This window comes from Epinephelus lanceolatus, chromosome 4, assembly GCF_041903045.1.
Source record: "Epinephelus lanceolatus isolate andai-2023 chromosome 4, ASM4190304v1, whole genome shotgun sequence".
Classification (NCBI taxonomy): domain Eukaryota; kingdom Metazoa; phylum Chordata; class Actinopteri; order Perciformes; family Serranidae; genus Epinephelus; species Epinephelus lanceolatus.
The window spans coordinates 34,141,548-34,155,451 of NC_135737.1; the positions used below are offsets into that span (position 1 = coordinate 34,141,548).

At 40.7% G+C, this 13,904-nt stretch overlaps 1 protein-coding gene across 3 annotated transcripts in view; it reads left to right on the forward strand.

Annotated features, from left to right (window-relative positions):
- Nucleotides 1-13,904, forward strand: part of egfem1 (EGF-like and EMI domain containing 1) — a 77,800-nt gene that overhangs the window by 24,891 nt on the left and 39,005 nt on the right. For all 3 annotated transcript variants that reach the window (XM_078167164.1, XM_078167165.1, XM_033631910.2), the window contains exons 5-6: nt 6,969-7,091; nt 13,389-13,511. In XM_078167164.1, coding sequence (XP_078023290.1) covers nt 6,969-7,091; nt 13,389-13,511 — 246 coding nt within the window. The remainder of the gene's footprint in view (nt 1-6,968; nt 7,092-13,388; nt 13,512-13,904) is intronic.

The window sequence follows — 13,904 nt, forward strand, 5'->3', positions numbered from 1 at the left end:
CATTGTTCACAAGAACACCACCAGTTAGCATCTATTCTTGGATGTGCAGCGGTTTGTTGTTCTCTGGCCAGCTGTTCCTCTCTCTGCCTCCGCATCCTCCTTTCAAAGAGCTCCTCGTCCGTATACTCTGGCTCAAAACAGTAAGGACGTCCATCATATTCAAAGTCGTCGTCCACAACCTCAAAATCTGACACATATTCAGCCATGTTTCAAAAAACTTACAGTAGTAAATCAGCTGTAAACAGAGCTACGGGTGTGCGGCGGCCATAGATATATACACGTAAATGCCGCATTCAACGGTGCTCCTCATTGGAGCGATACGTCAACGTGGCCGCCATCTTGCTCAGGTGGAGCCGCGCTGCCTAATGCATGTATGTCTATTGAGGCAGGAGATTATTTATGATTAAAATCATCATTACTCGCTGAATTCTCAACCGATTTTCATGCGGTTTGATTTGTTACAATCGTCAGACATGTAGTTATGATACAGGATACTTGGTTAAATAAAAAATGCAGCTTTTCATACCAAAATATTTGATCTTATGTAGATAAAGTAACAGTAATAGTTCTACAACACATTTAAACTAAACTTTCCCCATGTAATAAATATTCTTTTTTCTTACTAGATGTACAGTGCCCACCATGATGTCATTTAATTATTAATTGTGACTATAAATGTTTATTCACATTTCACACAATGTGCAAAAAATAGTGTATCAGCAGGGTTGTGCCGAGCTGCAGTGTAGATTCTGACTGACAAATGTTGGTTTTGTACAAGTGAAAATAAATGACTTAGAGCTGCATGTTTACACAAAATTTTGCTTTAATCTCATATGTATAACACCAGAGTGCTCATGGGAGCCTGGACACAGAACTGTTGACATTATTAGGTCATATTTACAAAAAATACAGTGTACAGTAGCTAGTATTATTTTTAGGAGTCTGCCCAGTCCTGTCGAAGTCCTCAGGTCTGAAGTGACAGCTGCAGATGACTGAGGGGTCACTCGGGACAAAGTCCTTTCTCCTCACTGCTGCTACCCATGCCCGTCTCCTATCTGTGTTTTTTGGGAAGCTAAGTTACACACAAAATAAGTATGTCAGAAAAACGCAGTTCCACATAATTTGTAGTTACAATTCAGGCCACAGGTTAACTACTAACGTTATACTGCGTTATGTCACGTTGGTGCCATGAAACAGATAGTTGACAATTTGGAATAACACATACACCGACATAGCTGTTTGACAAAGCCTCATAATTTTATAAGTAATATTATATAAATGTTAACCTTTTTTCGTTAAGTTGTGTGACATAGCGTTAGCTTAATTTGGCATTAGGACCAGATCAGGACAGTTACTTTCCCTTCTGCTTGGTTTTAACACTTCTCATTTGTACACCCAAATGCAGAGCAAAAATGTGGCATCTTTGCCGAGTCTGACACAGGTCTGAACCGGTCAGAGCACCTAGGCAAGATGGCGGCGGTATTGACGCATCCCACAAGCTAGGGTGCGGCATCTATGTATATATATCTATGTGCGGCGGCACGATGACATCATCCAGGTCAGAGGTTAGTAGGTCAGTATAAATGACCCGGGTGATGATGATGACAAGCAACTCTAGTGATTCATAAAAACATATTGGTGAAATGAACGAGTTTCGCGGCAGATAATGTGTTATTTAGAGCCTCATTGTCGCTGCCCTGATCACTCCCACTATATGGATGTATGCGGCTCTCGCGGATCTAAATATCTTCCGAAGGACTCCAAATGACACCAAACTTCTCTGGGTGAGTAAACAACCGTATTAATGCCAGGAATAAGGTCCAGGTTGTAAAAAACGGAACTTCCCCTTTAAGCACAGCTGAGCAGCTAACTACTGGTTTAGCTCTCCTGTAACTTAAATATGGATGAAAATGATTTAATCATGTGGTTCTTCTAGACTTTTGAAATGTTATCAGATCAAATGAATCAAATCCTGATGGTGAAATGTCATTTTGCAGGGGTTGTGATGCTAAAAAAAAAAAAAAAAAAAAAACTCCATTGATTTACAGATGGCTCTTTAGCAATGTTTATAGGAAGTCTTTTTGGGCCCAATGGCATCATGTGATGGACCTAGAAAATGTAATTCTACATTTGGCCACTATGTCAAATTGGCTTCAAAGTCCAGTGCTGTTCCTGGAGGCTTGGTCAGAACCAACAGACCAGTAAAGATATTCTAGCAACACGTAGAGAAATTGTCTTGCGTATTTTCCGTCATCTGATCAGTTCCTCTGATTGGCCTTCAAACTATTTAGAATAAATGTCTGTCGCTCATTTGGGGGTTCAATCTATAATCTTTGCTTTCCTCCAGTTCCGGCTGCTTAAAGTAAACATAATGAGTTAATTGCACGTAGGGAAATTTTTATATAGCAGCGGTGCCATTTAATGATTGGCTCTGCTGCCAAACACAAATAGGGGAAACACTGCATTACAAAGATTTGCATGCATATAATCCTAACAAGGCAAATATACCTTATTTTTCAAGATGATAACTAAGGTAGGCAGTTACAAAGATTGGAACCACGACAGTTAAGCCTAAATCTGTAACAATCATAGTGACGTCACCCATTGATTTGTTTTGAAGCCTCGAGTTCAGCATTTAGGCCTTTGCCATATTGTTTTTTTGGAGCCAGAAGTGACCATATTTTGGCAAGAGATGGATCTGACTTGAAAGCCGAGGGAACTATCGGCAGGCAGTCTGTCACTCAAAGCGACCCGCCCTCAATTATGCATAACTTTAAGCTTTAAGAACGGTTGAGTTATACAAAAATGCCCAGCTCTTTCAACTCATTTCAACATGGGGTTAATTCTATGGGGACTGATTGGCATCTGGTGCTAGCCTTAAGGGGCAATTCAAAGAACTTATATATACTTCCCTTTTGACACTTCCCTGTTGGCTTCATTGTTCAGCCCAGGACGTTGCTGCTTGGTAACAAACTGCCCAATAAATCATTGTGTAGAAATGCCTGAAACAAAGTCTGCCTGTCCAGATGACCCAGATAACACTGCTTGCCCTTAGAAACCAAGTGTGGGTGTGGCCTGAAAAACAAAAATGGCGACCCATCCTTAGTTTCTGAGGTCATGTGGAATTCTACAGATTGCGCTTAAGGACCACATTATCAACAATTCCACATAACAATTCAACTATATAGCCAATAATTTGCAGTGCTCATAGACTACTTTGCTTGCTTTTCCTCTCACCAACATTGCTGATGTATTACCTGCTGCAGACTTTATTACATAAGAATTGTAGATCAGGAAACCCTTTAATAACTACCCTTGTAAAGAAACATTTGCTCTGTGAACTTGTTTACCTCAGCTGCTGCTCTGTCCCTATTGTTTGTTTCACCTACTGTAACAAATGCTTTTATATCTCTTCATCTCCACAGGGAAGATATATGGGAAATACATGTGGTTGTAATAATTCACCACCACTTGTCCAAACTACTGTGCTTTGCATCCCATCAATTAAAACGATCTGAATAGAGAATCAATAATGCATCTCACATGGTCAGCTCGAGGCAATTTTCCCCTAATGGATTGTCATGGTTTTGTGCCATTATGCGTAAGTGTATTTTCTGTGCATGTATATTCATGTGCATACATATGAAGCCGAAGACATTTTATCTGAGCGGTAGAGACTGTTTATCATATTGGCCAAGTTGTCCGTGCTCCATGGGTGTCTTCCTGGTCAGAGAAACAGATAAAATGCAGTGTAGAGATAATTTACCAGACCTGAATAGACCAACAGGAATACTGACAATGCTCTGAGTCTACTCGTTTAGCATGTTGAAACCTGGAACAGAAATTGTTTACAGGTTTTTCACCAGAGGGGTCTTGGAGTGCATCTATGTTGGCTTTTGCTTATTGGGAGTCTATTAAGCTGTATGTGCTTTAGATTAACCTTTGCATAAATACCTACACACCAGGGTACTGAGGGTTAGGGACATTATACTGCTATTATTAAAGCCTAAACAAATATTAAAAGCTTTAATTACAGGCTTAGTAATGATCAAATGCACTTCCTTGTTTATTAATGTAGAGCCATAGGCAACCGTGAGTGGATTTCACAGAATAACTATCTGTAGTTACACCAAGATTATATAGGCAGACCTTGGTTTGTCATGTGCTCTTCATCTCCCCAGACAAGCTGGCAGACATCTTGTTCTTGTAAAGCATGCTGCTCGTTACCTCTCGCTGACTCCTGTCTTTTTCTTTCCAAATTGTCTCCCCTAGTTCTGCTTTGGAAATTTCCTGTTATTGAAAGATAAACAAACTATTGCTCAACACACAGCTGACGGGTCCCATTAAGTCTTTGAACAGATGCTCCACTACAGTAAATAACTTTTCCATTCCCTACTGTTTCCTTAGTCTTCTTCTTTGACAGGGGGTGACCATGTAAGTGCATTTCTCTGTCAACATTTTCTTTATCTAAACCAAACACCTTAACAACACTGTATCATCTGTGAGAGATTTGGCTGTGTTGCTGCCACCTGGACTAGAACTGCTGTGTTAATATCAGCAGTTCAATCGGTCTCTACAAACATCAGGATAAAGTTCAATGTTGTACAGATCTTAAGGCATTACCTTACTGTGACCAGGAGCTTTTTGCATTTGCTCTTGCTTTTCACTCAAGAGAATAATAATTTCTTTTGAAAATGATTGCTGGGAAAGTATTCATTGACAGGCATCAAAGACTCCTCTGAGGGCTGAAATTCACGGGGCAAGACACCTCACATATTTTGGGGTGGAAGAGGGATTTTTACCTGCTACACAGGATCTATCTTTGTAGTGTAAGCCCGTTTCCACCAAAACTTTCAGTATGGTAACCCTTCAGACATGGTGCCTAGACCGTAGCGTTTCTACCGCAAACAGTACCCTTAAATGTGGGCAGGGTTGTTGTCACTTACTGCTTCATCCAGTACTCACTGTATTTCCTCATCACTGGTGACATAGATGGAAGTCTGCACCTCGTTTATGGTTCACACAACGGAGTTGCACACTGACATTTTCAGAACAAAATAGAACAGGCTGCAGTGAGAGTCTCTCTACATGGGATATTTAAAAAATAGCGGGTTTGTGCATTTAGTCCTTCTCAGGCAAGGCAACGATGCTCCACAACACTTTTTTTCCTCCGTGTGAGGATTAGAATATACGCAGTTCACATAATCTTGCCAAACTTGATGTATATACATGCTTGAAGATCCACTCATTACTAAAAGTGTATGTCATATAAAAACTAAAGTGATGATCAAAGCTGTCACAGTGAAATTTAAGGCGTGTTGACTAGTTCACATTGTTAACTCATGCACTGAGCAACATTACAAGATGCTGGCCATCGGCCCAGTGAAATAAACTATTTTTTTCTCCAGCTACAACTGCTGCAAGAGGCAGCAAAACATCCTTTAATTTTTCAGTTACGGTCTACTAATAAAACTCTCCACATTATGGTGGTTGCTGCCAGCTTCACTGTGAGCATATTGAGTTTCGCAAAGAGATAATACAGTTGGTCATGCAGGGCTTGAAACTGTAAGCTATATTAACTGTTACTGATTTATTAAGTGGAAAAAAACTAAATGCATAGATTAATTAAATTTAGTTTATTATGAAATGTTAAAAAAAACATCCACATGGTTGCTCGTATGCTTTGCATTGCCTCTGGTATAATGAGGTATTTATTTTAACACATTGCACTGGTTTTTCTCACACAATTTTATGTAGTTTTTGAGTGTATTAGAGAAATAGAAATAGACCAGATGTGTAAAATTAGCATTGAGCTTGACAATGCCTGTGTGGACAAGCGTGGCTTCCACGGTCAGTGTAGCAGCTTTATTTACATGCTGTGCTGCAGGCACCGCGTCCATGCCCCATGTATTTAACCATTACCTTTTTTTTTAATACACACACCATTTCCACCTGTAACAAAAGTATGAAACAATATCAGGAATGCATGCATTTGTATCATAGTAAGTACTTCTAGTTTTTATATAGTGAATGTTGCATTTACTGTAGCAGACAGGAACATTCTGTTTAGCCCTTGTTTTTGTTTTTTTTCAACTTTTCTATTTGAATACTGCAAATATTAAATCAGAAAACTAAATTTAATTTCCAACTGCCATAACCAACATGAGGCAAATCTTTCCTGTTATACATTTTTTTGCCAGTGATCAGTACAAAATTAAAATGGCACATTGATGTGTCATACAGTATATGTCATAGATCGATCATATTTGCACTTTTGCACGTGTAGTATGACGTGTTTAAAGACTTTTTTGTTGGTAATGCACAGCTGATAGGAGTCATTATACAGCACCAGGATAAGGAGACTGAGGGTCTTTGCTGGAGTACAAAAGCTAAACAAGGAACAAACCTGGAAACTATTTTGCCCTCAGGGACAAGTAAGAACATAGGAAACATGGGAAGACCATGAAGGTAGTTTTTATCCTTTACAGAGTGGTTCAGCAGGAGGCTTATTTAGGAGTAGCTGATGCAATGAAGTGATAAGGTTAAAGATTCTGGAGTCTGGAGAGAATTTTCAGTCTCAGGCTTGTGAATTAAGCTGGTGAACCACAACATGTGATGCAAGTTATGGCTTCTGCTGTTTTTCTTTTATTAACCTCCTGGAGCGGACTGGTTCCTAAAGACTGGCACCAGTCTCACTATCGACATTTTTGTTTTTACCTCTTGGAGTTCCCTGACAAAAAAGCTTTTCAGTCACAGAGATTGCCTGGAGAGGCAGCAGGGTCACGATCTACAAAGTGATGAGAGAAAGTAAATGCTGTAAAAGTTTTGTTGATTTCTTTCTGCTGTAAAGGGAAATAACTGAAACACATGAAGGCAGTCCACAAAGAGCAAGAAGGGTTCACTGAAAGGGGGCTAGAAACCTTTCTGTTTGGTGGACTGTGCATTATGTTTTTAATCCTTTCTTTCAGATGTCAACGAATGTGAAGTGGATGACGGCGGTTGTGAGGGGTACTGCTGCAACACCATCGGCAGCTACTACTGCAAGTGTCCTGAAGGCAGTAGACTGGGGCCAGATGGCAAGGCATGTCAAGGTAAGATGGACACCTGGGTGGATACTGGTGTGCACAGACACAGACTTATACCCCTTATCCACCGAATTAGCTCTGGTTCTTGAATCAGTTCTGTTCAGGATTCTTTGAACTTTGGTGCGGTCTCACAAACCAGCCCATGTTTCCACCGGTTTAGAGCAGAACCGTCATAATCAAGGTTGTGTCATCAATGGAGGGCATTGAACAATGCACAACGAAAATAAACAGTAGTAGCAAGATGGCGGATCTTATTGATTACCTGCAAACTTTTGTTCTGTTATTACAGACATTGGTTTTTATACATGGACCAACTATTAGTGAAACCACTACATGGTCTTTTTTCTAATGATTCCTAACTTGAAGTCTCTATTTGTTCTCGCCATCCTCAAACTGTAGAATACGACACGTCCACTGATGTCGTCACAGTTCACACTTCAGGTCAAGGAAAACCTGCTATTTTTTGGTTGTAGCTGGGAACCAGCTTTTTGGGTTCCAGTGGTTTAAAATTAGGTGTGGGAACTGGAACAGAACCTGTTCCATGTTGGTGGAAAAGACGTAAGATTATGGCAGACTCTGTTTGGCCGAGGCTTCCTGTACTTGTTTATAGAGTTTCTATTTTTAATGTTGGAATGAAAATTAGTACTTTTTTGGTGGTAAAGATCCCTGTTATGTTTTCAAACAAAACATGCATTGGCATCATCTGAAATAATTTTTCCCATGACAAAATATCAGACATGATGCACTGTGTATCACGCCTTAGTGGACACAGGGGCTATGCAATACAGGGGTGGCAAGTGTATGGTACATTATTGGGTAGCTCAATGTTGAGCGGAGGCCCACATAAACTTTTTGGTCCAGATTTAATTAGTTTTACCTGTTTTATAGCCTGAGCTTGCCTTAAATGTTTAGTGTAATCTAGGTTGCAGCTCCTAGGGTGGCTTTTAGAGCAGAAAACATGACCATGCATAGAATTCGGTAGCCCCACTTAAAACAACCTGTCATGGTCAATACAATCTGAGTAATAGAAGAAAATTTGAGCTACAATTTTATTTATTTTGTCTGTGAAAATAGCTGTTTTTACCACTGCAGGAGTAAACCAAAAGAAGTCTGTATTGGACCTCAATAAATTTCACATTTTATAAATGTTTAAAGTTAATTCCACTCACTGAATGAAATGTTTATGCAATAGCTTTTCAACAGACGCAGGCTCTCCTGTTCAATCAGGTAAAACCGAACAATTTTTTGCACAGATAAAATAGAAACATCATTATCTACACCTCAAGCGTCCCCTTTGCTGCCTCAGTTTACTTTTAATCATTAGTCATATGAACTCCTCTGTTTCGTGAAACATGTATAGCATGTATTATCTCACATAAAGTGGACTAAATGGCAGAGTATATCTAAAGCATAACAAACACATTGAATGTGTTTCCCACCTCTTAAACATCTGCCAAGATTTTATTTTACTGTTCTTAAACATTCATTGTTTACATTGGCTTCAAGTCTTGAGTCTCTCATAAACAATGTGGGGACCTACTCAGTCAAAAAACATTGCTTTACACTGTGCCACTCGTGTTCAGAAAACCCCAGAGCGTACCTTTAATTCATGCCTTTTCCTTGTCTTTATTGTACTGTAATATACAAAAATAGAACTTTTCCAGGATTTTTATGCTGCACAGCTGGCATGCTTAATACATAATAACACTGGTGTGTTAGTTGCCATCTTTCCTAGATGCATTAAATAAATGTGGCAAAGTCATCTATTTGAATGAATTTAATGGCCCTTACGATTGTGCAGAAAGGTCAGGTCATTAAATTTGAATCCTCTGGCCTAAGTTGACCAGCTGAGGACCTACTGAACGTCCAGACGTCAGGCTGTAAAGGACTGAATCAACCACACAGGCAAAACCACTTTCTAATAAGTTCCTCTTCTCAGACGGTGTGCTTTCTAAGTTTGGCCGTCTCATCTGACAGAAATATGCTTAGCTGGTGTCGGGCGCTGAGGCCCATTTGTTCTTAAGAGCTACAGGTGTGAACGAGGCCCCTGACCTTTAACCTTTAAGACAGGATAGTGTCGGTTAGTAATAATTTAAAGTCTGGGAGAAAACCAGTGGAGAAGACGAACAGAAGCAGCTCCAGCAGCTGTGAAATTCTTCTTTTATGGGCTTTTGTGTGAAATGTATGTGTGGTCGTATTTATGGGGACAGACAGCAATTTGAGTTTGAACTGTTGAAGAAAAATTCACCTGTGTCTGAGATCCCGGCTGAGTTGAGTGTTGTTTTTAACCTTAATCAGATGAAAATATAGTCAAATAATCAGATTATCCTTGTCATACTAATCACTAAAGCAAATAAACTGCTTTAAATCCCATCATATAAGGTGCCTCTGATGCTCTTGTTTTTTGTAAAATCAGTTCCTGTGGAGCTCTTTCTGAAGACCACCTGTTCATTTCTTGCAGCAGTGCTCCCAAATGTTTGGTCTGCTACATTGTCTAGCGGTAGATACCAGCTCAGCAGCTCCGCTCAGAGCCAGACGGTGTCACACGATACCATTCAGACCTCATGCCCCTCGACCTCCGACACCACCGCCACCTCTCCCGCCCCTGCTGCCACACACACCACCTCACCCGCCAGTGAAAGCAGGCATTGTGTGTCTCCCATTGAAATCCTTTCACATGAGGAGACCAATAAGTGTATTAACCTTGACAAACCTCCCCCCAGCAGCATGTTGTTTTGCATGTTAGGCATCCTCTACAACTGCTGCCAATGTGTTAAAGCACAAAACAGCCCAGAATGACAGTTCATGAATATGTGATTCTTGATTGGAGTTTGTTTATGGTTGTTTGTTTCAGTGCTCATTCAGGCCTTTTTTTAAATAATTTTGGCAAATGAATATGAATTCCTTAAACCTGATCACACCAGTCTATGTGCAGGGTATGAAAAGGATTATTTTTCTGGCAAAAGGCCGCCACTTTGACCCCCCCCTTCCCTCTAGCTCCTATTATTGGAAACAAGCTAGTTAGAATAGTCTTGAGATCATTTTGGAGATGGCTGTTCCCACGGGTCTGGCAGAGTGGTGAGAGTGCAGAGAAAGACACACACACACACACACACACACACACACACACACACACACACATGCAAACTATTTGAAAATGATTTCCAATATTTGCACTGCTGGGGAAGTGCTTTGACCTCCGAGGAACCTAAATGTTGGTAGTGTTACACGCTCAAATAAACTAAACCACATGGTCTCACTGTTTAACACCCCCGCCCCCCAAAAAAGGGAAATCGCAACATTATTTCTCCCTCTTCGCACACATCTACTCTGTCATCACTCGTGTGAGCTGAAAAATCCCTCGCGAGTCCGAGATGACAACCGGGAGGAGGTTAGGGAGGATGTGTGATGTGTTGTCCAGATGTGCAGTAAAGCCTGATTGTCCTTGAATGGAGTGTTCAGGTATGTTGTCTTCTCGGCTTGCTTCTGTCTCTGCGGAACATAAGCGTCAGTCTGACACATGTGCAGCCATATGCAGGTCTGTCCCGTGCAGGAAACAAATTGATTGCACGCATGCTACTGCATGAACAGCATGATAAGCCATTCATCATCCACCCTGAAGACATTATACAGGTATATTTTTCTTCCAGGAGTCAGAGCACAGAGTCAGTGTGGTATTGTGTAGGTGGTGATTCAGTGTCTTGCTTAAAGGAACACTGAACTTTTCAAAATAAGGTGTTTGTATATTCCTTTGCTATTAAAATGGGAAGTGGTGACATGCTGCGTTCCATGACTCGGAAGTCAGAGTCACACCCATGTTGCCCACATTCCAGTACAACAAGTTGGGAAACCAAGATGTTTTTTGCAATACCAGTTCTAGCTAGGTTAACCATTGTTGGCAACCAGTTGATAACAACATTGCTATGTTTTGCTCTAACAAGCACTGTAGCAGGTTGAGGGTGAGAGGCTGTCAGTTTGTTGGGCTCAGGGAAACGGAGATCTGTGTGGGTACATGAGACCCTAAAGAAAAGGTTGGATCATGGGGAGTACCACCAGTTGGTCCAGGAGCTTCGCCTGGGATTTAGGATGACTCTGGGATAGTTTGACAACCTGCTGTCTATCGTCGGGCCGTATAGCTCGGGGTATCCAGCAACTGCTACCACCAGTTTCTCCTCCATTGTTTACCAACTTGTTGTCGTGACCACCACAGAAGGCCCACCTCTAAAATTAACTGACAGTGGGAAAAAAGATGACGCAAAAAAGAGAAGACATGAGGCGTTTTTCCGCTCTGAGTTGAAGTTTTTTCAACCCGAGGAGTTCAAAGCACTCCACCAAAACGCCAGGCACTTAGAGCACAGAGACGCGAGGCATGTCGCAATACAAAAACCATGAGCAAAAAGCTTCATTCTCATCTTATTATATCTTATCTTACTATATAATGACGAAAACTCTGTCTATGGGTGTGTCTGTGCCTGTTCCACGTTTTTCTCCTCACTAACTTGGTCAATCCATGTGAAATTTGGCGCAGTGGTAGAGGGTCATGGGAGGATGTGAATGAAGCAATATTACATCAGTTGGCCAAAGGGGGGCGCTAGAGTAACCGATTGTAACTTTGAATGGGCATATCTCATGCCCCGTATGTCGTAGAGACATGAAACTTTGCACAGAGATGCCTCTCCTCATGAGGAACAAATATGCATCAAGAGCCCATAACTTCCAGTTATATAGATTTTCCACCATTTTGAATTTTTTGAAAAACACTTCAAATCCATCTCTTCCTAGGAAGTTTGACCGATCTGCATGAAACTCGGTGAACATAATCTAGGGACCAATATCTAAAGTTCCCTCTTGGCAAAAGTTGGAAAACTTACTAAAACTGAGCTTCTATAAGGCAATGAATATTGCGGAGGGCGTGGCTCATCACATAAAGGTGTATAACATCTCAAGGGTTTCACCGATCACCACGCAACTTTGTAGACATATGACCACACATAATCTGAGGGGACCCCTCCATTATTGACTCCATCAAACAAAATGGGGGCGCTAGAGAGCTAATTTCTTATCTAGGCCTAACCGCCATATTGATTTTTACTAAACTTGGTAGATATGTAGAACAGGACGCCTCAAGGTGACTGGAGAAATTTAACTCTAATTGGCAACTGGGTGGCGCTATAACAACAGAAAAATGCTAAAATGCAACAGATCGCTGTGGCTGCAATCGTACTATCAAATTCACAAAAACTCTTGTCTGAATACATTGCTCTTCTTAATGGGTTCAGCTGACTATTTAATCTGCAATTTCCTATGACCTGTATCCCAAACACACACCATGTGAAACTGTACGTGGGCAACTGTGCACTCAGTGGGTATGGACTAGTTAAAGAAATTTACAAAAAGGCGCCTCCTGCTGCGAAAATGCTTTCTGTGCAGGTGCCCCATATACAAGACTGTTGCTGCAGCGGCACAGGTTCGACTCCAGCCTGTTGCCCTTTGCTGCATGTCATTCCCTCTCTCTCTCTCTCCCCCTTCACACTTAGCTGTCCTGTCAATTAAAGGCAAAAAAAAAAAAAATCTTTAAAAAAAAGTGCTAATGAACAGTATGTTACCATAGCTTTCTCTGCTGTTGATGCGTGGAGCAGCCATCTTGGATTTTGAGGTCCAAATGGTGAGGTTGATCCAACTTTCCAAGTTGGATATCTAACTGTAGGGGGCGTTCAAGTTGAAATTTCCAACTGGGAACTTTGAAACCTTTAGTGGGAATGGAGCACACCAATATTAAGTCTTAAACATGGCCTTTGCAAAAAATAAAACAGAAACTAAATTTGAGATCTGGTCAAAATTAAACAATTACATCTCTTTAAATCTGTAATAGTAAAAATGTGTTTTTTATTCTCCGCTATTTGGCTCGCTGCAGATGGAACGTTTAATTAGACCGCCTTAAAGTTGGATGTGAGATTTAACAAAGGATGCAATAAATGTCTTGTTTCTTAAATAACAGCTCAATTTAAGCTTCCACTCGTTTAAGCGTTATAATCCTACAATTGACCATTTACATCGCCTTCTAATTATGCCATGTTCATGACTAGCATGCTTGTAAATGAAGTCCTTGACACACAGTCAGATGCAGACTGACATTTCTCACAAGTCTGATGTTTTAATTTCTGCTGAAGTGGTTCTTGTTATTGTGCAATCTTGTGGTTTATGGCAGCGCTCAGTTATATGAAATAGTCGTTTTCCTAATGAGCATTTGTCTGTGCATGGTTATGAGTGTATGTATTTGTATGTGTATGTGTGCATGTTTAGATCTTGATGAGTGCGAGGAGCTCAATGGAGGATGCCAGCAAACGTGTGTCAACACACCGGGCTCTTATCACTGTGAGTGCAGCGAAGGATTCCGCATGCATGCCGATGGTCGGACCTGCATCGGTAAGTATTAATCAGAAGTATTTATTGCACTTGTGGTAACCTTTTTTAAAGTCTTTCCACTCCTTCCCACACACTGCGTTATTCCCTCATTTATATCGCTGGATTTTTGCAAACATTTCCTCAGTGGTGGAGGAATAACAGATACAATGCAGTTTGAAAAGTATGCCTTTGTAGTTTAGAGTAATAGTTTGACAGTTCTTTCTAGCTGAGAGTTAGATGAAAAGATTGTCACTACTCTTATGTCTAGTATGTTTTATAAAGATTATAAAATATGAATGTATTAGAGCCACAACTACCAACTGGGGAAACAGGAAAGTATAAGACAGTGAAGTACTTTTCCCCCATTTTAGCACCATAAAACCTGTAAGTATGAGAAAATTTGCTACTTGCTGA